Here is a 22,500-nt window from a genome sequence, read left to right on the forward strand (position 1 = left end):
CAGTGTTGGATTCATGTTGATTGAATTGATTGATTGAATACTTGAGTTTGCAGAAAAACCATTTACAGTTCAATACAAGTACCACTGCTATAAAGATCGATGTATGTGTGTGTGTGTGTGTGTGTGTGTGTGTGTGTGTGTGTGTGTGTGTGTGTGTGCGTGCGTACGAAAGTCAAGATTGATCAAAGTAGTACAGTCTTGGTTGGTCCAAGACTAATTAGAAGATAGACTGTTGATCTGGTGTGGAGTTGAGCAGAATACAAAGTATTCTGCTCATATGGCAGGAGTAGCATATCTCCTGATGCTGTAGCATGAAGGCAGCTTGATGTGCAAGTACACCCCCTGGACATGATGCTAGTATGTGACTTACCCCCAATCCAACCCTTGATGCTGAGTGCCAAGCAGAGAGACATTGGGTCCCATTTTTAAGGAGACTGTAATATGACCAGGCTGGGGGGAATTGAACCCTGACCTCCCAAACTCAGGGGCGGACACTCTAAACGCAAGCCAAGTCCACTGTCTGAACTGATTGTAACACAACATAATGACATATAATAATAATATATGTCATTATTTCTTGCTAGGAAACCACCCCTGATGAGCTGTTGAGTGCAGTGATGACAGCCGTCCTTTCACATGTGGGGTTGTCTCCTGAGAAGCTGGGTGACGTCTGTGTGGGTGAGAACATGCTTTGGATATTCCTTTATTAGTCTTTACATTTATAGTATTTAATAATAAATACTTTGTTGTTGTCAGAGATATATTTATTTTGTTAGGCTGGTGCAGTAGTTTGGCAGGTTTGTCATTAGCCTAAAAAGGTCTTCAATAGAGCACCGAAGTCCTGACGTAACTCGCTCATCCCTTCGATTCCCCTGGTTCGCGGAAGTAATTTCTCTATGGAGAATAACATGGGGTGATCTTAATATCGTCTACTATAAGCGTTGTGGTCCAAAAATAAACAAGCTGTCTCAGCGTTATTATCAGGGAGGTGTCTCTGTATCGTTTGCAACAGTCAGTCACTCATATACAGACTGCTTCTAGCGAAAATGTAACTAATTCAGTAGCAGTAACATTAGCGTTTTCTCTCAGTCAGTTGATTCTTCATATCCATATGAGTGAAGCGGCCGGGATGACATGTTTATTTTTCAAACACAGTTCTTATATGAAGCAATCTAAAAATCCTCCTATGGCGATTTCAATGCAACTAAAAAAATACATGAACCTGGGGACTGACGCCCTCTACTGAAAGTGACGTCAGACTTCGGTGCTCTATATCACATGACTCCCTACAGGTAATGTGCTTCAGCCAGGGGCAGGTGCACTGGTGGCAAGAGTGGCACAGTTCTTCAGGTTTGTAATCTATGGTTTATAAATTTGAAGTAATGCTCTAGTAAAGATTAATTAAAGCAAATTCCTTAATGCATTTTGTCAATGCATACTGTATTTGACAGCTGTACTGTATATTCCTTCCAGCGGAATTCCAGAGACTGTGCCTGTCTACACTGTCAACAGACAATGCTCCTCTGGTTTGCAGGCACTGTTTAACATAGCAGGTAAATAAACCTCTGCTGCCCAATATTGTATTATTGCGACACCGGCACCGTTAATCCGGCACCGTTAATCCGGTCAATTCCAAATTTTGCATGCACACTCCCTAGATGCCAATGATGAACCAACCACTGCCCCAAATTTTCTAGAACGGCCTGTTATAGCACCACCAGGATATGGATATTACTCCTTCAGATCCTGTCCAAAGATCCAGCAAAACGTTACACAGTATCTCTATAGTCATGTGTTCAAGATGGATCTGTCCAATATTTCATTTTCCATCCTAATTGGCTAATATTGTCTTAGATTAGCCCGTTTTGAACAAAAAACCTCAAATCATGAACGCAGCATGCAATTTACATTAAATCTTTCACAGACTTTCCTACTAGGCTGAGGAATATATCCCACCCTTTTCACATTGGCCACCAACAGGTGGATTTTTGCTAATCTCATCCAAATGCCATCCAAGGTGTAAGAAGAAGCCCTTTTCACATTGGCCTATTATTGCGACACGCCACACACACACACACACTATCTATGAAAACAAGCCCACAAAAAATGCCTTTACACACACTACAACTCGCTTATAATTCGACAGTGCTGACATAATTAAGTGACATTATTCCGGTACAGTGTGTCAGCCCTTCGGTCGCCCGTCGCCTTAAGGTGTCTTACTGGTGGTACTACTAAGGTATGCGTGTCCATTGTCCACCCTTGATTCAAACAACTGTTCTGCTGTCTATGTTGTGTCCACAGGAGCCATTAGGAGTGGGTCAATTGACATGGGCCTTGCCTGTGGGTAAGTAGTGAGTGAGTCTGCTACTTATTTTTAGACGGCACAGGCTCCTGTAATACACTGTAGTATGACATATCACATCACACATTCTTAGCTTAAAAATTAGCTCTTGTCTGCGACAGTTGTGAATGAATTAACCTTCTGTGTTTCTCTGTTGTGTCAGTGTGGAGAGCATGTCATTGCAGTCCATTGGTAGCCCAGGCGATGTGAGCTCCAGACTGATGGACTATGAAAAGGCCAGAGACTGCATTATGCCAATGGGGTGAGACTTCTGTCCTGTGTTAACCTCGCATCGCCAGGCTTTCCACACGGCCTGGTTTTCGTTCTAAAACAGAGCCATGCGATACGGTTGTTGCTGCATACCGTTTCCCCTCACAGGTCTGTAACTCTTATAATGTACAAATGGATGTACATTTGTTCCCATTTGTTCACTCTCAGAGTTATTGGGATTTGGGGTCCTTGAAATAAAAAAGCAGCTTTTCCGATACTGGTATCAGAACAACTCTAAAGATTATAAAAAATAAAATAAAAAACACGAGGGGAATCATTTTGGAGGTGCGCGGCGGCACTGTTGGTTTCTGTTGTGGGTTATATCCAGAGTTGGTAATATCCGCCCTAGACCGGATCAGCAAACCGGAAAAGGACTTGATCCCAGGCTAGTCCTTCTTTGAATTATACACACAAGGCAGCATTATTTAACCACGTGTCGTGAACCCTAGTGTTCCTCTTATGGGGGTAAATATTCAAGAAAATAGCCGATCTACAATCTCACAATGCATCACAATTTGACATGTTGTTAGCTTGTATATCTGCTATTTCTGGCAAAGAGATTGGTATTGGTACACCGGTCAACTAAGTACAGTATATTGGGTTTAAGTGGTTAACATTTATAGCCTACAACCCCCAAAATTCTAAAGTAACTAGTGTCATTTATTTGAGCTTGTTTGAAGTTATACCGAGCCATTGCAGGATACTGGCTGTATAAAAAGCTTATCTGGGTACTGCAATTTCCTGACCATGTGTGCACGGAGTGTTTAATGCTAATACTGTTGAGCTCTTTTCAGCTTATTAGTGCAGAGCACAAGAATAATAAACAGCTTGATGCCCTTGGTCCCAGCAGTTCTCTTTAAGCCTAATTTTATGCTTATTACACGGCCGTGTCACCCGAGCATAAAGAAAAAGCAGACCTACAAGCTCACAACGCATCACGGATGCGACACGTTAGCTTGTAGGTCTGCTATTTTCTGTGTGACACAACCGTCATGTGGCGAAGTATGAATCAGGCTTTGGATTTGTTCCACACAGCAGAGTTTCACTGTGATCAGACATGCCTCAGTACAGAGAAAAACACTTGACTGAATGCCATGAATATCAATTGGCCATTTGCAACTCTCGGTAGGTTTACCACAATTTAGTCTGTGTGGTTCTGAACTGGCCTGCAGACCGACCGTGTGTGTGTGTCTCTCTCTCCATGCAGCATCACCTCGGAGAACGTGGCAGAGAGATTCGGGGTCTCGAGGGAAAAGCAGGATGCCTTCGCTCTCAGTTCTCATCAGAAGTAATCAAAAAGCATTTGATTCTACAGCATTATTGGTCCTCAACAACACACCACCACAGTCTTTCATAGTTTGATCACGTATACTGACTCCACACTACCTGGCTGTACTCCAATTGTTTTCTCCTGACAGGGCGAGCAGAGCACAGCAAATGGGACTGTTCGATCAGGAGATTGTTCCAGTCACCACCAAGCTGGTGGACGCCGAGGATAAAGAGTGTGTTGTGACTGTAACCCAGGATGAAGGGATCAGACCTGGGACGACCTTAGCAGGCCTGGCTAAACTCCGGCCGGCCTTCAAACCCGACGGCACCACTACGGCAGGTACTGTGCTACGTGTTCAAAAAATGTACAGTTCACTAGAGGTGAAACAGTTAATGGAACTAAATCGTGATTGTAAAACAAAGACTACATTTTAATAAAATAAGTTTTTCTTTTAGGCTAGACACCATTCTATGACAAACTAGTGCTTATCAGACTAATTGATTTAGTCTATTTAAAATTCAAGTTGATACATAAATAATATATATTATATACTGTATATATTTTAAATGTCCTTCTCGATTTTCCGATTAATTGAAGTAATTGGCTGTGAAAATAATAGATGGTTGCAGCCCTTCAATTCACCTTCTAAGATATGCAGGTCTAACTCTTCCTTGAAATGAAGTTTGAGGATTACTGAGATATCTATTGACTGACAATGTTGTCAACAAATAACAAGAAATGACTAGTCATATCAGCGTGCATTCCATTCTCTTGCATATTGTAACCTTAGTGGGGTTTTCTGTGGTCGCGTTTGCAGTCTCTAGTCATGGTGCAGTGGGGGAGAGGAGAGCGGGTTTAGTTCCCCATTGATCATATAGGGCTAGTCTCCCATTTTCTTAGAGGCCAATCATGAAAACCTTGCCACTAGACCACGTGACTAGACTAGAAAATCCAATCAATGATCAGCTCTGCAAGTTGATAAAAACTAGACTACAATGTTTTGGAGGTACTACTGGAGAAGAGATCCAGTGGAACTAAGTAATTTTATGCTTGGTTGGGTGCGGGTGTCGCACTCCTAAAATACTAATAGCCAATCTATTTTTGCTAGCCCGTCTACAAAATCAATCATTATGACGGATTCAAGGCCTAGCAAAACAAATGTTATCCTAAAATCTACCGTAGTCAACTAAACTACACCAAAAGATGACAAAAATGTTACGGATTTTTTTATTCAAACGACTGACTAAAACTAAATAAAGATTTGCTGTCAAAATGAACACTGTAGGGAACTCCAGCCAGGTCAGTGACGGAGCAGCAGCGGTGCTGCTGGGTCGGAGGTCTACGGTGGAGGCCTGTGGACTGCCCGTTCTGGGGGTCCTGAGGGCCAGCGCAGTGGTCGGGGTCCCGCCCGATGTCATGGGCATTGGACCAGCCTATGCTATCCCTGCAGCGTTGGAACAAGCTGGTATGTCATACATGTGTGCGTGTGCATCCTTTGTCATCCTTTTGACCTGTGTGTTTTGTGTAACATTGTTTTAAGAAAGGTCATTTCTCCCTGCAGGGCTGACTGTAGCGGATATCGATGTGTTTGAAATCAATGAGGCCTTTGCCAGCCAGGTAAGACCCACAGGGACAAAGCAAGCTTCAAAAAAGTCTTAATTCCTTTAAAACCTCAGATTATACTTTGCATTTGATAATGATGGATTTTCTACCTTTAGTCCTACTCTGTTGCATGTTCTGGTAAATTAAAGGCTTATACAATATTAATATCCAGAACCAAGAATGTGCGCGTCATTGGTATTATATCTCATCAGGCTGTGTACTGTGTGGAGAAACTGGGGATTCCAGAGGAGAAGGTGAACCCAAACGGAGGAGCCATTGCTCTGGGTCATCCTCTGGGCTGCACCGGTGCTCGTCAGGTGGTCACCCTGCTCAACGAGCTCAAACGCAGGGGCAAAAGGTTAGCCCTCACCACCACCAAGCTATGAGCAAACACATGCATGCAAATAAGTACTCCCTTTTTACTTAAATAAAATCATCAATACTACAGTGTATAAATACGAAATGTCCCATTTCAGAAGTTTTCAAAACGTATAGTATACTGTACAAACAAGTACAGTACAAGTTTGAAAATAGCCGATCTACAAGCTACACATTGTAAGCTTGTAGTCCTGCTATTTTCAAATAGCAGCCCTATCAATTATAGGGCTGAAGTGGTTAAGGTATGTTTTGTAACTAGAACTATAAACCTGTCAAATAATTGTAGTGCCTCTGCCCTCTGAGATGTAATGGAGTAGAACTATTGAAAATTGGAAATACTCTCGTAAAGCACAAATACCTCAAAATTGTACTTTAATTACAGTACTTGAGTACTTGGGTTACTTTCCACCACTGCAATTATGCTATGGAATGTCTTGTGACTTCCTGCTCTGAATGCTTGTCAATGTTTGTCTGTAGGGGCTACGGCGTGGTGTCCATGTGCATTGGGACTGGAATGGGAGCTGCCGCCGTCTTCGAATACCCCGGACCATAAGAGGGAGGGAAGCAATTAATCACGAGAAATTCCTATTTTGACATTTCACAAGTCCACTGCACGTTAGTGACTACAGTGCCTTGCAACATTGATTTCTACTACCCGTGTATAATCTGTATAAATTAATTCCACTAAAGCTAATACTGTAAATACTGTAATTACTGTAGCGTAACTGGTAGCTACTCAAATGTGAGTAATCTTAAGTGCCTTGAATTTCACATGGCATATTCACTTTGATATTTCAATATACAAATCATGCATTGTGTACATATAATATACGTATGTTACGTCGTTTAGTCGATATCTTTTGAACATGGACCAGCCTGAGATGTTAGTTTTTGTTTTCAACTAGAAGTGAGCATATCGTATCGTATATCACTGTTTTGATCTCCGTCTGCAATGAGTTAAATGTAGAGCTATGAATCAGACTGTCAGAATTAAGTCCAAACTGAAAAACAGTAATGGTTTCTGCTCATTCTTCACACTGCAGCATTGTATAATAACCCATTTATACTTAATAAAATGGCTGAAAGTAGACAAATTAAGGTAGCATTTGAGCTGCATGGGCAATAGATCCATGATGTCAATTCCTCATTCACATTTTCAGTGTTTAATCGACCCCTCTGAGTGGAAAAACAGAACCAACAGCAAACAGAAGGAATGCATTTTGCACCATACAACAAGTACCGTCCGGTATATTTATTGTCATCCACCTCTTCATTCCCTTCTAGTTGGAAATCATTCAGGGGTGTTGAACTGGTACAACTACAGGTTTTTTGATTGATTGAAAATGTACTGTAATTCTGCAAACTGTTAATACATAATTAACAGTTTGCAGAATTACAGTACATTTCCAGCACAACTCAATACAAAGACTGTTAACTGCGAGTGGATGACCCAATAAAGCATTACACTTGTTTTCGAGAGGGTCCACCTTGTTCAATTCATCAAAACATTGAGACGTACAAATACACTTCTATATAGCCATCATAAAGGAGGTAAAAAGGGAAAATAAACATATACAGTGAGGGGGGGAAAAAAGGGTGGGGGGGGGGGGGGGGGGGTGTTCATTGAACTCTGTTCAAAGTGACCAGCAGGGTCAGTTGTGTTACATTGAAACCAGACTGGCCTTGAATACTTCGTCGAAAGAGCCTCTCCCCTTGACCTGCAGTGTGAGAGGCAGCTCCACCAGCACTCCCTGGATATTCACCGTGGCCCTGAAGTCCCTCGCCTCACTGTAAAGCACCGTAGATATCCAAGCTAGACTGATTATGTTTGATATTATTCATGTTTAATAATAACTTTTCAAAATGTGTTAACATTTGTCAAATTGTTTCAAAACATCCATTTATGTTATTATAATAAAAAATATATAATAGAAATACAGGCTCAGAATGTGTCATGATGCACTGTGAGCTTGTAAATTCAATTGTCTATTTTTGAAGATGTATACTGCAGTGTAGGCCCTATAATGTAGGCTGTAGGGCTTATGCTGGAATCAGGTAGACGGTGTGAGATGGAGGATGAGTCGGATGACTGAGTTAATATAAGCAGTCACACCTGGCCTGAGTCAAACTAAAACTGGACTCAGAGCTGGGTGTGGCTGCGCACCTGTTGTGCATGGACTTGATCAAGGCACAGGAGGATAAATCAGTCATCTCCACAAACACTGTCTGTCCGGACAGTGGAGAGCTATCGCCTCTCCTGTGTAAAATGTCATAGGTTGTGTTATTCCTTGCACATGGAGGAATAAACCAGTCTACTTAAGGAAGCTTCCCTATGTTGTGTCCTTCCTTGCCCTGGGTAGTGACTAGTCGGTCACAGACGGCAAACGGCAAAACCTGTGGTCTACCGCTTGCCTGATTTCATGTGAATGCAGCATAAATTGGTTAAGAAAATGGCTCAGCTCGGTTTTACAAGTCAAACCCTAGATGTGTCAGTAAAAGGCTGAGGTGTACTACCTGGCTTTGAAGCTGATTTGCAGAGGCTGTCTGCAGCTGTTGGCTGGAGCCTCCAGAGTCCTCAGGACCCCAGAGTCTGGGGTCACTGTGAACACACCAAGTTCCTCATCTGATAACAAAGAATAACCCCCCCAGTCAAAAAGGAACGAATACAAAATGAATATCAACATCTTAATCTATCAACATCGTAACTACCTGTCAGTGGAGAGTGTTGGCTGGGAGGAGTAGGACTAAGGCCCTATACGGGGGGGGGGGGGGGAGGGGGGGGGGGGGGGGTAACCACCTGTCAGTGGAGAGTGTTGGCTGGGAGGAGTAGGACTAAGGCCCTATACGGGGGGGGGGGGGTAACCACCTGTCAGTGGAGAGTGTTGGCTGGGAGGAGTAGGACTAAGGCCCTATACGGGGGGGGGGGGGTAACCACCTGTCAGTGGAGAGTGTTGGCTGGGAGGAGTAGGACTAAGGCCCTATACGGGGGGGAAGGGTAACCACCTGTCAGTGGAGAGTGTTGGCTGGGAGGAGTAGGACTAAGGCCCTATACGGGGGGGGGGGGGGGGTAACCACCTGTCAGTGGAGAGTGTTGGCTGGGAGGAGTAGGACTAAGGCCCTATACGGGGGGGGGGGGTAACCACCTGTCAGTGGGGAGTGTTGGCTGGGAGGAGTAGGACTAAGGCCTATACGGGGGGGGGGGGGGGGGGGGGTGGGGTAACCACCTGTGAGTGGAGAGTGTTGGGCTGGGAGGAGTAGGACTAAGGCCCTATACGGGGGGGGGGTAACCACCTGTGAGTGGAGAGTGTTGGCTGGGAGGAGTAGGACTAAGGCCCTATACGGGGGGGGGGGGGGGGGGGGGGGGTAACCACCTGTGAGTGGAGAGTGTTGCGTGGGAGGAGTAGGACTAAGGCCCTATACGGGGGGGGGGTAACCACCTGTGAGTGGAGAGTGTTGGCTGGGAGGAGTAGGACTAAGGCCCTATACGTCCTGTTGGCTGGGAGGAGTAGGACTAAGGCCCTATACGTCCTCGGGGGGAGGGGGGGTGTATTGAGTCACTCAATACACTGTCATCAAACCACAACAGAAATCTTAGGACACTAGATCTCTAACTTAATCTGAGAATGAGATTGGTTGTCACGTACTGTCAGAGGTCAATTATTGACCCTTCATTAGATTATCGATTACAACTTGTGAATTATACACAATAGAAAGATAAGATATTTACTTATGAAAGCTAGTTCATGCCAATTCACCCTCCCTGTACCGGGTCCATTCCCTTAGAATGTAAATTGATGCTAGCCTAAGATTTAGACTCTCTTAGATATATTTGATAAATTCTGACATGTTCAATCTACAAGAGTCTAAGGGCACTCACCCCATGGTTTTTCGTAGATTGAAAATGTCAGAATCGATAAAATACATCTACAAGAGTCTAAATCTTAGGCTAAATTGATGTCAAAGTTTGGCATTTTGCAGCTTGGCTATTGTACACCACTACATTAGATAACCTTTGTTCAGAACTGCAAAGAAATCCCAGAGACAAGTTCTACTGAAAGCAATGGGTGTTGAAGAACATACACAAACATATAGTATGAGTATGACCTCCATAAGTACCTATTACTGTTCTCCAGAAGGTAGCCGTCCCATCGCTGTAGAGATGAACTTCTATTGTCCGTGTCTGCCCCACATAGCAGGTGCCAAAGTCAATGCTGTCAGTGGACAGCCAGTGGGTAGTCAGATACAGGTGGGCACAGAGAGGCACTGTCTGCACAGACACAAGAGATGCAGTACATTACATTTATTTTAGCCCATTAAAACCTATACAATTCTATAAATGTCTTCTAAAACGGTTTTCAGATTTTTTACATATTAAATCCCAGTTTATAGGCATTTTAGCTCATTTTAGCCACCGTGGACGCCGTCTTGAAAGCCTTTCTGGTTGTTCCTAAAGATTAAAATGTTTAATCTCTTTTATCAATTATTATGGTTTTCAACCATATCTATATGTATCCAATATTTGAGTCTGTGCAAACGCGTTGGGAACGCCCCCTAGTGGTCTGTTTACTTTTTGAAATCCTTATACCCATACCTCACCTCACCACACCACACCACACTCAATTCTGAAACTAGTCACCAAAAGCCACCAAAGTCCGCCCCGCTACACCCAAAATTGTGTTTGGGTACCTCCATCTCAAAATATTTTGTTCCAGGGTCCCCCAGAAGCAAAGATGCAAGTTTAAAATGTTCTCTTTAAATATATACATTCAAATTTGCACACATTTTCAAGATTAAAAACAAAAAGTAGCTCTACAAGCTCATATATAGCTAATATATGTATTACACACACAAACCTTCTGCCCCTGTAGCACTCCTTACATAAAACACCTGGAAAAGACTGACCTGAAGACTATTTTTGCTATAATGCAGCAGCAGATTCCGTCGGAACGTCAGCTTCCTCGGCCCACCGACGCTGGGCGTCGCTGTTTGCGTAACTCCATCGCCATTCGGTTTTGCATCATGGTCCAGGAGGGACAGAGAGCAGTGGAAGGCCACCTTCACCTGTCAATCACAACAGTGTTCAATTAGGACAACAGTGGGACCAGGGGTCTTCTTCTTCTGACGTTTTTCAACCCAAGGACCCCCCAAGCAGATGAAGCAGGGGCCCCCACTATATACGTATATTGTGTTGCACTTGCAAGATTTAACTTTTTTACTGTTTTCATAGACTTGTTTGTACTTTGTCTGCTCTTGTTTCCCTCTACAAACCTATTTTACAAACCTAAGATTCTCCTCAGAATAGGGGTGCTAGGGTTTAAGTGGTTAATGTAAAAAAAGGAAAAACAAAACCCATCACAAAGATTTGGTAGCCTCCCTGTAGTAACTCTGAGGACCCCCCCCCCCCCCCCCCCCCCCCAGGGGTCCCGGACCCCCTGTTGAAGACTCCTGACTTAGACGAATGGCTTATATGTTGTGTAGTGTACTTAGTAAGCAGCTGTACCCACACAAACAAACAAACTATCCGTGATATCAATGGCTGCTATCTCAACAGACCTGCATGTTGTGCTGGGGCTGGAGGAGCAGCGTTTGGCCCTCGCTGGTCGTGGGGTTGCTGGAACGTCTGGTCTTGGTCCTATGCTGGGTCTGGGGTACTCTGGGGCACACAGAGAATGGAGGCTGGGTCTCTAGCGTGAAGTGCAGGGGCATCTCTGTGGCGTTTCTCAGCTGGAATGTCTGGGTGACGTCAAACTCCTCCACCGACATCTGTGTGTGGAGCCCAGTTCAATGTTGTTGCATTTTTTATTTGTTTGAATTTCTTTATTCGTGCCAACTTTTAGTTTTCAATTTCAGTTTAGTTTAGTTTTTTAGTAGGGTTTGTTAGTTTAGATTAGTAAATAATGTTCATTCATTTTACCGTTATTTAAAAAAATAAGGGTCAAGATTCAAAAAGCTCAGAAACAGCAGATCTACAAGCTCACAACACGTTGAAGATCAGCTAATTTATTAAATTTTTGTCTTCTTTTCTTTACCATTTTTGACAACAAGGCTTAAAACCGCAGGCACAGTATTGGAATATCCGATTTTATGTCCACCCAAAATACTAGACTTATGTATAAAACGTATGGACTTAGTTAACTATAATAATAACCCTGGCCCAGACAACCAGTGAGCTGACCACTATCAACAAGCCAATCGCTCAGAACGCTTACGGTTCATTAGGGCCTTTTATTGCCACATGTGAAATATGTGAGCATCAACAAGTTATGTGTATGAAGTGCAGCAGAGCTCCCCGACCCAGACCCACCCACCTCGCTGAGTGACTCTCCCTTCAGTAAATCACTGGCTGACGCACAAAACTCCAGCACCCCCCCGTCATCCTCCATCTGCACCGACAGCCTGCGGGGGGAGAGAGAGAGAGAGAGAGAGAGAGAGAGAGAGAGAAGAAAAAACATGTAACTCACTCAGGCCACCCTTGAGCTCCATTTTCCGTGCCTCCGTTGATATTAAAACTGGATGCACTATTTCGCAATTAAAATGTCAAAAGCAACAGTGAGTGAGAGTGGTATTTTCCTTACAGTGCCGGTTTAACGGTTGCTCGCAGATCCATTCTGACAGGCTCCAAATTCAGACCCTGAGCCCTCTGAACTCTGCCTGGGATACAGGCAGCCATCTATGACACACACACCACAACCACATTAACAAAACCCTTTCATAAAATTAAGCACCTTGTATGAGGCTAATATATTATAAACTATGCGTGTAGTGTAGTGATCCCAAGCCGGGATTGAACCCCAGTCTCCCACTCAGCAAAATGACGCACAACCTACCATTCTAATAGTACCGTTCTAATAGAGCTGAGCCCAGGAAGGGCGAGATCTGGTAGCGACCAACGACCTGGTCTCGACTAGTTTCTTATTGGTCGCGACCAGTTATCGTTATTTTCCTCGACCTGGTCCCGACCCATTATAGTCGTCGCAGCTAGTGGTTAAATGGTCGCGACCAGTTGTTTTCTGGTCTCGGTTTCGACCAGGTCGTTATTGTCGCGACCTGGTCGCCTGAGCCTGACAAGCAGAGTTGTTGTAGCCGAGTCTTGTCTGAGGCACTACGTCTTTCATGTCCCTCACGCGAGAACCTCCTCCATGTCCTGCCGACTACGCCATAATGTAGTAATTTAGACCCGAGCTCAAACCCCAGTCTTCTACTAGGAAAAACAAATCAACAACCTACCGTGCCAATAGAGCAGTTGAGTTATTGTAGCCGGGTCTTGTCTGGGGCACTACACACATGCATAGTGTTTTGCTTTTCTAATATAGGTTTACAATCATCGTTACCTTGGAGTCCAGGCTCATGAAGCCCAGAGCCAAGCCCACACACCTGGACTCACAGACCGGACCCGATAAGGTCAAGGGGGTGAAGGACACATGGATAGTGCTGCTGCCATTCTTTGGAATCACCTGCAGTTACAGAGAGTTCAGTATAGTATGTTATCGTAGGAAGACGTAGAGTCAGATATTATTCTATAGGACCATTTATAGGGCCACAATGGATACTAGTCCCCGGGATGTTTTTCGTCTTATCGTTTTAGCCTTAATGTCTGGCTGTAACTTGTGCCGTTTACATTTCTGACTAATAATAAATAATAATAATAATAATAATAATATATTATTATGTATTCAATAAAATAAATAAATCAATCTATAAGTGGACGTTGAGGCTCACTGCAGAATGTTGTGACACATACTATTTGCTGTGGAGTGATGCAGTAGGGGTAGTCTGAGATGTTACCCCTGTGAGGTCTGACATAGACAGAAATTAGCTTTTTGTTTTGATGCCACAGACGAAGCCTTTCATCTTCTTCTTCCTCCTCCTCCTCTGCCACACATTCTTCCCCTTCCATGTCCTGTGTAACAGACAGAGGGATGCAGAGTTCCATATAGGTACTGTATGCTTTGTCAGGGTATTGTTTTTCTTGTGGTACCTTTCATATTTTAACACAATCTTAATTTTTTAGAAGGCTGATGTACACCTCAAAGTTTGGTGACTGACAGGGACGGCAAATGTTCAGAAGAGGATCTCTGATAAACAAATCAAAGAAAAAGTTCCCACACATTGTCCGGAACTTGCAAAAAGGATGCTCTTTATTAAGTTAGACCTTCATCAGGATCAGGACAAACATCTTTTTGCAAGTTCCAGACAGTGTGTGGGGCCTTTTTCTTGGATTTGTTATCAGAGATCCCCTTCTGAACATATTTCTTATTGAAATATTGTCAGCTTACAGAATAGGATAGACGATGATAAACTAATTATAGTTTTTGGCAAATACAAACACACAAGACAAACAAACCCTCCCACCCAACTCCCTCTCAGAAAGTGTACATTTGAAAGTAAATAAAAAGGTACAATGAAGGGCAGAAAGAGGGGGCGGGGGATAAAGAAAAGAGCTCAACAAAAATGGAAACATTTCAAACTGTTCAGTAAACTCACACTCTCTGTTTGGAGGGACAAGGTCGTTTCCTCCGAGGCAGCAAAGCTGTGGCTCCCGTCCCACATAGGGCACATCGGTGGAATATCGTCATCTAAAATTGCCGACATCCCGCCAACTACTTCGTTGCCATCTGCGTCCTTGAGGGAAAAGGCTTCTCCGTACGCCACGACAACATCCAACAGTTTCCTGTCATTTGGATCTATGTTATAAGTCTCCCAGTCCACACGAATATCTGGAAGACATCAAAGGGGAGAAGCCTACCTTTTGACACATACTGTAGCACAATAATTTGGATAGATCTGATCAGCTGAGAGGATATTTCATTACATCTTTTCTTCCTGAAAACAACAAATGATGGAGCTTGCACAAAACAAATTTCACCCACTTCTTTACACCTGCAAACCTTTGATGTGAAAGTATCTTATTCCCACCCTCTCCTCCCAATTTAGTCATTCTGTCAATTCTGAATTTGCCTTGCACAGCTGTAGTCTAACAGTTAGACTACAGCTGTGCAAGGCGAATTCAGAATTGACTGAGTACTTGAACTAGTTTCTTTTAGGGTGTATTTATTTATCCGTGGTACTCACCATACGGGCTGGGATTCTTGATGCGAAGAGAACGAGACACTGTGTCTCCTCCAGATACAAGAGTCCCGAACCTAATGAAATAAAAACAGTTGATATGAAACAGGCCAAAATCTAAGAAATTGCCACCTGACATTGCTCCTATATTTGGAGCAGTTTCTTCTCTAATACAGTGGTTTTCAACCAGTGGTCCGGGGACCACCAGTGGTCCTTGAGAGGGTTCCAAGTTCCAAGTGGGGACCCCAGCTAAAAGGTAGAGAGTTTGGATATTAGATATTTAACTCATTTATGGGTCCATTTGGTTTAATTTTACACTCTCAAGAGTTAAATAATTGTCAAACTAATTTACAAGAATGCAGAAGAATAGTTATTTTGTTCAATGTTTGTCTGTTATCGCTCCCATTGTACAGACATCAATACAGCATGGAATTGTGGACACAATCTTAACAAAATGTTCTACGTTTTTGGTTTGAGAGGCTAAATCTGATCAAATGGTGGTCCATGGCTCAAATGCTGAATAAATAATGGGCCTTGATATGAAAAGGGTTGAAAACCACTGCTCTAATATGATTATGGAACGCACTGTGCTGTCGGTCCCTGGTTCTGGTTGTCCGGCTGTGGACCGATCATCTGGAAGTAGAGTGGACAGCCCCTCACGGTCATCTGCACAGAGATGAACCTGGGCTCCAGGTCTCCCACCTGAGGCCGGAAAACACTAATAAGGACTCATATGGACCGATTCACACAATGTCAGTGTTCATCCAACTCCCAAATGGACACTTCCATGTGGGCCTTGTTTTACACACGTTTAAGCCATTTTTACTGTGCATGATGTGAATCTTTATAGCCTACTTTTAGGCCAGTGGTTTTCCTGTGGGTCGGAACCCAGAGGGGGGTCCTTAAAGCATTAGCTTAATGTGCAACATAGTTTTCTCACTCAACCGTAAACAAACCAACATATACAGTATACAGGGTATACAGGGTATCTGCACATTTCAATGACAATTTAATTACTTTTGTCATTGCGTCAAAACAAATCAACAAACAATCGAATCAACAAGAATCAGACCCATGTGAATTGAGAGGCGCTCTTATCATCTCATTCCGGCCAATTAGAATTTTTGTCTTCAATGTTTGCATTTACACAAACACTCAAAACTGGCCATTCATTGTCAATGGCATTCACTGTTTGTGATGGGAACTTGGGACAAACACTCAAAACTGGCCATTTCATCATCAATGGCATTTAATGTTTGTGTTGGGAGTGGACAATGACGTAAAACTGGCAATTCATTATCAATGGCATTTAATGTTTGTGTTGTTTGTGTGACAAACATAGTGTTTACATGCACCCTCAAAGCTGGACATATTATAGGAGGAGCTAGCATCCCCCAAATATTACCTAAGAAAGAAGGAAAAAAGACAAGGCATATTTTCACACTTTTTATCTGTGGAACCAACTCAAACTAAATGTAGTGCATCAACTCCTACAATTCCAAGTGCTCATCAGGGTGAATATTGTATTTTTGGGGGTCACAGCCTAAAAAGGTTGAGAACCACTGTTTCAGCCAATAGTAACATGTTTTCCATAAGTCGCTACATTCCTCTACAGATCAGCATACCATGCATATGAGATGATCTCTGTATTCACCCCACATGTCAGAGTAGGCAGTAATGTCTACAGTCTGGCTCTCAAATGGTCCCAGCATCCCATTGTGTGGCTGGACGTAGAATGCTGCACCTTTTCCATGAGCCAGCAGGCTGCTCACAAAGTCTGCCAACGGATCATCACAGCCAAAAACATCAGAAACGATCAAGTTTGCTGCAACAGGAATTCATTTGAAAACATTTGAAAAACTATTCCATACCTTCGTATGCTCTCTCTTCTATTTTCCTTGCTTGGACAGAGTGAAGTGGATTCTTACTGTATGTGGATCTGTGTGATCATTAAAGTGCAGTCAGTTACCTTTAAATAGCAGTTCAGTCATCATCACACCAAAGATTAGCAACAATAGTGTAGTAGTGTAGAAACACTAGTAGTGTCTTCGAGACTTCAGCTCAAAGAAGTATAAGGACTACCTTTTCTGGTGCTGCTCCTTTGATTGTGAGTTTGAGGGAGCGTGCCCAGTGAAATATTCTGCCTCTATCGTGAAAGGAGCAGTGATTGCAGTGTGGTTGGTTATCATCATCTGCTTGGTGACGGCTTTCTTCAAGCTGACATCGTCCCCAAAGTCCAGCACCGATGATGAGGAGTCTTGAGCCTCTGTGGCAGAGGCAGAGCTAAAAAGAGAAAGAACAGCAATGAAGGTGAGAATGATTCAGTTCAAGTGGTAGCTCAGTGCTTGCTCAAGCCTCAATAACTCAGCCAATAGGTATGAAGGTTTATTTGTGTGCAGTGGTGGAAAGTAACTTATAAGAACAGAACATTTACTGTACTGTACTGTAGTACTGTACTTAAGTACAATTTTGAGGTACTTTAATTACTTTTACTTCACTTGGGTATTTAATTTGTTCAATCTCAGAGGTAAACATTGTACCGTACTTTTTACTCTTTGTTGATTTTGATTATGAATATAAAACACCCTAAGCACTCATCCTTTCTAAGGTGTGATTTTGGGATGAATACAAAATTAATATCAACATCCTAATACTATCCAATACTTACGGTAGATAGAGAGGGGGTGAAATTATGACAGGCAGTTGTTGCTGTCAAAATATGACTGCCCATTCAAAAAACACTTTGTGTTTGAGGTTACTAGTAGTACTACACTCGGAGGACAGTGGATAAAGTATTTGGCTCAAGACCAAAATGTTATTGCTCAAGGTGCAGAAGATAAACTCACCGGACGCTGGACAGTGAGTAGGACACACTGAGCCTCTTGGCTTTGGAGTAGAAGCCCAGGACAATGGGAGCATCCATGCCCTGCACCTCACACACAGCTGCCACCTCTGTCAGTTCCAACTGCAGTTCGAGAGCAAAAGGAGGAACATGGACAACAAGATAGTAGTGGTAAAAAAAAGTCATCCCATACTGTAAGTATCGCCAAAGAATCCCAGATACTGTGATGGAACCAAACCTATAATGTGCATTACACAGTACACCGTGTACAGCAGGTCACAGACCAATTTGTATGGGTAAATAGCTTATTTTTTCTGTTTCTTACATTTCAAAAGGTTAAAAAACTTCATCAATTAAAAACAATTCCAACATTTTTCAAAAATAAATAATATGAAAAAATCTAATCAAAGTTTGAGTCTCATTTGGGTCTCGAGCTATAAACGTTGCTAACTAGAACTAGTCTACATGATATGTATAGCACTGTAGCTAGCTACAGCACATGCTGTTCATTGTGCACCCATTGTGTGAGGGGGTGAGTATTGTCCATGCTGGCATTAGGCCAGCGTACCAGACTTACATGTGTGTGAGCAGCGAAGGTAACAGTGATGTCCATGCTGGCATTAGGCCCCAGAGTACCAGAGGATGGCAGGAAGCTAGCTGTACACTGAGAGGCCTGCTTACCCTGGAGATGAGACTGGTGCAGAAAAACACAAGACAGGGAATACTTAGTTTTGACCCTGCCTGCATGGCGTCCCTCCCCCGAACACGGGCCAATTGTGTTTGTTCTGATGCAACCCCTGGACAGACATGACGCTAGTTTGTAGCAGGCACTTACCCCAATCCGACCCTTATGCTGAATACCAAGCAGGGTCACATTTTATTAGCCTGCCCGAGCTAATGTGATTTCTGGTCTAGAGGGGCACATTCAAATTTGCCCGCGAAAATAGCCGCTAGCCGGTGGATCCTATTGGTTCAGCTATCTGTGCGCCTGCCCCCGCACCCCTCCCCGAGAGAACGCAGCAGAGATCACTGATGTCACCAAATTGGAGTGACGCAACTCTGCACTGTTTATTGGTTAGCGAAATACAAGGTTCATTCCCACTCTGCCACTCCTTGTTTGCCCAGGCTTGTTTTTGTTTTATAATAAAGCACCTGTGATACAGTGTAAATTAATGTCACCCAGATTCAATGGCATTTCTCTTTCTTTCCCTTTTTTATTTTATTGTACTGTACTGTATTTTATTGTATTGTATTGTCTGTATTGTATTATCTTTTCTGTAAAGGTTTGGTAGTGTATTTTTCTTGTCTAGGTTTTTTTTCAATTGTTGTCTTACTCTTAACTGTTCGTGAAAAAGCAATAAAACTTTGAATCCTAAAGAAAATAAAACACCTGTGGTACCCGAGGATACATTTTTATAGTCTTTGGTATGACCCAGCCAGGGAATCAAACCCTTGACCTCTCAGTCTCAGAGCAGACACTCTAACCTCAAGGCCACTGAGCTGGCAGAGAAGGCAGTGTGTAAGCATGAGCACCATACCGTCCAGGTGAAGGGTGCAGGGAGCATGGTCTGGTTGAACAGGGTTACGACTCCCTGGACAGGAACCCCCACGTAGAGCTCAGAGAAGACCAGCTCGCAGCTCAACAGGCACACCTGGGGACGTTGGACATCTGCCTGCACCGACAAGGCACTACACGGAACGAACACATCATGAAATAGATTAGGTTAACGGTTCTTCCCTCAAGCCGAAGTGTATTCCATTGAATTAATACTCATTTTATATCACATTACGTTGACTATTGTAGTATGACATGTGAGTGTGTGTGCGTGTATGCATGGCATGACAACAGGGCCGGATCTACAATATGGGCACTTTGGGCACGTGCCCAGGGACCCTTGGGCACCAGGGGGCCCCCTTTTTTTTCCACAGAAAATGTCCCTGCTAATCCGAATGAAATAAATGGTGTCTAAAAAGATTAGTGTTTTATTGTTGCATTTGTTGGTGAGAAGGGCAGCTGAAAAGTGCAAATTGTGTGTGTAAAGCAGCAACAATGCGCTAGATTGGCTGTCACTCTGGGGGGGGGGGGGGTAGGCGACCGGAAATAGGCCAATATAACGGCATAAAACCGCTCCAAAACGGCTCCAAAGAAACAGCAAAAATGTTTCGCGCGGGTGAAGGGCCTTCGAGCATCAGTGCCCAGGGGCCTCAGAGGTGTTAATCCGGCCCTGCATGACAACACATCTCAATGGAGGAGTTAGAATTAAATCGAATTATGTGGCCGAATCAAAGGGGAGGTATGCATTTATTGAAGAGGGTTAAGCCCACAGTATACGTATGTATCTGGCTGAAACGGAAAGCTTTTAACTTTTATTTAAAATCTCTTCAGGTTTTCTCCAGAATATGTATGACACTGATTTACTATGACACTATGGAGTCCACTAGGAGTCCACTAGTAGTGGTTCTCAAAGGTTTTATTTGCAAGGACGCCCGTAACTCTACGAGTGTTTAACACATTTAGGCCTGACGTCGAAATAAAACAAACGTTCGCTATATATGTTCGCTTTGAATATATACATTCAAAGATTTGTGCCGCATTTTTACGTTCATATGAGCTTGTAGATCTGCTATTTACCAATAGCTAAAGTATAACAGAATGCTTGAAACACCAAAAGGGGTTCCCGCCCAAAATGGGTTAACTCTCTTTGTACACTCTCAGAGTTACGGATCTGTTATGGTCATTTAGGACTAATAACTAGTAATATTGTCCGCTCAATTTGCACGTCCAGGGCAAAAAAATACACTTCACAAAAATGTCCTCCACAAGCCAGCATGGCGATGACCCTCAGTGCTGTGTCCTCCTCACCATCCAGCTCCTTTGTCCACTGACAGCTCCAGCACTGAGTCAAAGTGCTGACAGGAATGTGGCCTGAAGAGGATGTCTACACTGCAGCCGCCCATAGGGGGCAGCACACCTCCACATGGCTCCACGGACATCTAGGTAACAACACAGAGCACAGTAGACACATGCAATACTGTAAAACTAGATGGTGAACGGCAGTGGTGGAAAATTTACTCAAACTAGTATTTACAAGAAGTCCGGAATTCAAAATTTGCCATCAAAGTGTACTTAAAAGTACCAAAAGTAAAAGTACTCATTATGCAGAATGTCTCATTTCACATGTTTTCAAATGTGTAAAATGTAAAAAAGCTTGTTTTGAAAATAGCAGATCTACAAGTTCACAATGCGTCTGATCTGATCCAACAGGTGCAAAGACAACTCAGTCTGCGTGGGTTCTGAGACACTGCATGTGTACTGTCGACAGTGCTGTCGACTGTCGTTGGGTTAAAAGTGCATTAGACAACAACGTCAACATCAGGCCAACAGATCTGAGTGAGTTTAGCAACAGAACAGACAGAGTGCAGAATTACTGTTAAATCTATTTCAGCTGTGTAAACCCTGGCACTTACGGCAGGGACGTACACAGATAGACATTAGGTGGTGCTAGAGCACCTGCCCTTACATTTTGCCCTCTGGACAGCAATGTGCCCTTTTGAAAGTTTGTATTTTGTACAATTTGTTCTTTTTGTTTTTGTTTTGTACAGTTAACAGTATGTGGCCCATGGTGACATGGATTAAAAGCTTCTAATGTATTAATTATTCCCCAAAATCTATAAATCTCTCCACTATTAAGCCAACCAGCGGTTCTACGTGCCCCTCAAAATGTCTGTGTGTTATTTACTTCTGTTGTGTCATGTTTTATTTGCTTTATTTTAATTTAGTTATTTAAAATAATTAGTATTTTGCTTGGCTTTTCCTTTCTAGTTTCTTTCTACACCAAATCTCTTCACCAGAAATAGACGATCTAGCTCAAAATGGCCTCTTTTCTACCGGGATTGAACCGATTCAGTTCTTTTTTGTTTGGTCTATGAGCCAACTGGGGAGGTTTCATGGTGCTAACTATTAATTACATTTTTAACTATATCATGTGAAAACGTCAGGTAAAAACAACAATATGTGTGATAAATACGAAAAAGCTACTCCTGTGGATTGTGGAATGGTTATCATATATTAATTTACTTATATTGATCCTATCAACAATTTAATATAGTTATGCCCACTCAATTCATAATTAACGTTCCACTTTTGGAGCTCTTGCTCAAGAACTAAAAACCTAAAAGAACTGAACCGGTTCAACCCCGGTGGAAAAGGGGCAAATGCGTCTTACTGCTAAAAAATAGAACTTGATCAGTAAATTATCTAGTAATATTGTACAATGGCCATTCATAAATGGCAGATTCTCATTTAAAAATGCTTACAGCACCTGGTATTCCCAGGCGGTCTCCCATCCAAGTACTAACCAAGCCCGACCCTGCTTAGCTTCCGAGATCGGACGAGATCGGGCGTGTTCAGGGTGGTATGGCCGTAAGCAACAGAAGTTGGGCCCGTCGGTCTTTTATAGCCGACAGCGGCCCTGCGAGCGCACACAAGGAAGGGAGAATTACAATGCCCTGCTGTGGTGTTTATTCTAGTTGGGCTGGCCTGCTAAAGGTTAGAAGTGGCATTTGTCAGCAGTACCCAAGTTAGTGCTGCACACAATCTAGTAATATTGTATCATGGCCAAAAATGGCAGTTTCTCATTTAGTGTGGTAAAGGAAAAAGCTTACAGCACCTGGTATTCCCAGGCGGTCTCCCATCCAAGTACTAACCAGGCCCGACCCTGCTTAGCT

General features: G+C 43.1%; 2 protein-coding genes across 3 annotated transcripts in view; one reads left to right on the forward strand and one right to left on the reverse strand.

Moving 5' to 3' along the window:
* Nucleotides 1-7,470, forward strand: part of acaa1 (acetyl-CoA acyltransferase 1) — a 7,954-nt gene extending 484 nt beyond the window's left edge. Inside the window, exons 2-13 of one of the 2 annotated variants that reach the window (XR_014570046.1) lie at nucleotides 585-678; nucleotides 1,293-1,350; nucleotides 1,474-1,553; nucleotides 2,305-2,347; nucleotides 2,508-2,606; nucleotides 3,822-3,902; nucleotides 4,033-4,223; nucleotides 5,170-5,349; nucleotides 5,446-5,501; nucleotides 5,699-5,844; nucleotides 6,342-7,188; nucleotides 7,264-7,467. Coding sequence is in view for 1 of the 2 variants with exons in the window: in XM_083778187.1 (XP_083634313.1) it covers nucleotides 585-678; nucleotides 1,293-1,350; nucleotides 1,474-1,553; nucleotides 2,305-2,347; nucleotides 2,508-2,606; nucleotides 3,822-3,902; nucleotides 4,033-4,223; nucleotides 5,170-5,349; nucleotides 5,446-5,501; nucleotides 5,699-5,844; nucleotides 6,342-6,417 (1,104 nt within the window). In the remaining variant the exon portion in view is untranslated. Of the gene's footprint in view, nucleotides 1-584; nucleotides 679-1,292; nucleotides 1,351-1,473; nucleotides 1,554-2,304; nucleotides 2,348-2,507; nucleotides 2,607-3,821; nucleotides 3,903-4,032; nucleotides 4,224-5,169; nucleotides 5,350-5,445; nucleotides 5,502-5,698; nucleotides 5,845-6,341 lie in introns of both variants that reach the window. The other variant, XM_083778187.1, reaches the window with a different exon arrangement.
* A 904-nt stretch (nucleotides 7,471-8,374) lies between these two features.
* Nucleotides 8,375-22,500, reverse strand: part of dlec1 (DLEC1 cilia and flagella associated protein) — a gene marked incomplete at both ends in the record, with an annotated part of 52,836 nt that continues 38,710 nt past the window's right edge. The window contains 18 exons of the mRNA XM_083777775.1: nucleotides 8,375-8,463; nucleotides 9,981-10,131; nucleotides 10,767-10,925; nucleotides 11,418-11,627; nucleotides 12,173-12,260; nucleotides 12,440-12,534; nucleotides 13,196-13,318; nucleotides 13,606-13,764; nucleotides 14,349-14,581; nucleotides 14,937-15,007; nucleotides 15,517-15,632; nucleotides 16,556-16,707; nucleotides 16,802-16,869; nucleotides 17,013-17,213; nucleotides 17,777-17,895; nucleotides 18,350-18,466; nucleotides 19,311-19,461; nucleotides 20,636-20,766. Of these exons, the coding sequence (XP_083633901.1) occupies nucleotides 8,375-8,463; nucleotides 9,981-10,131; nucleotides 10,767-10,925; nucleotides 11,418-11,627; nucleotides 12,173-12,260; nucleotides 12,440-12,534; nucleotides 13,196-13,318; nucleotides 13,606-13,764; nucleotides 14,349-14,581; nucleotides 14,937-15,007; nucleotides 15,517-15,632; nucleotides 16,556-16,707; nucleotides 16,802-16,869; nucleotides 17,013-17,213; nucleotides 17,777-17,895; nucleotides 18,350-18,466; nucleotides 19,311-19,461; nucleotides 20,636-20,766 (2,433 nt within the window). The remainder of the gene's footprint in view (nucleotides 8,464-9,980; nucleotides 10,132-10,766; nucleotides 10,926-11,417; nucleotides 11,628-12,172; nucleotides 12,261-12,439; nucleotides 12,535-13,195; nucleotides 13,319-13,605; nucleotides 13,765-14,348; nucleotides 14,582-14,936; nucleotides 15,008-15,516; nucleotides 15,633-16,555; nucleotides 16,708-16,801; nucleotides 16,870-17,012; nucleotides 17,214-17,776; nucleotides 17,896-18,349; nucleotides 18,467-19,310; nucleotides 19,462-20,635; nucleotides 20,767-22,500) is intronic.

This window comes from Protomyctophum parallelum (assembly GCF_964188405.1).
Source record: "Protomyctophum parallelum genome assembly, chromosome: 12".
NCBI lineage: Eukaryota > Metazoa > Chordata > Actinopteri > Myctophiformes > Myctophidae > Protomyctophum > Protomyctophum parallelum.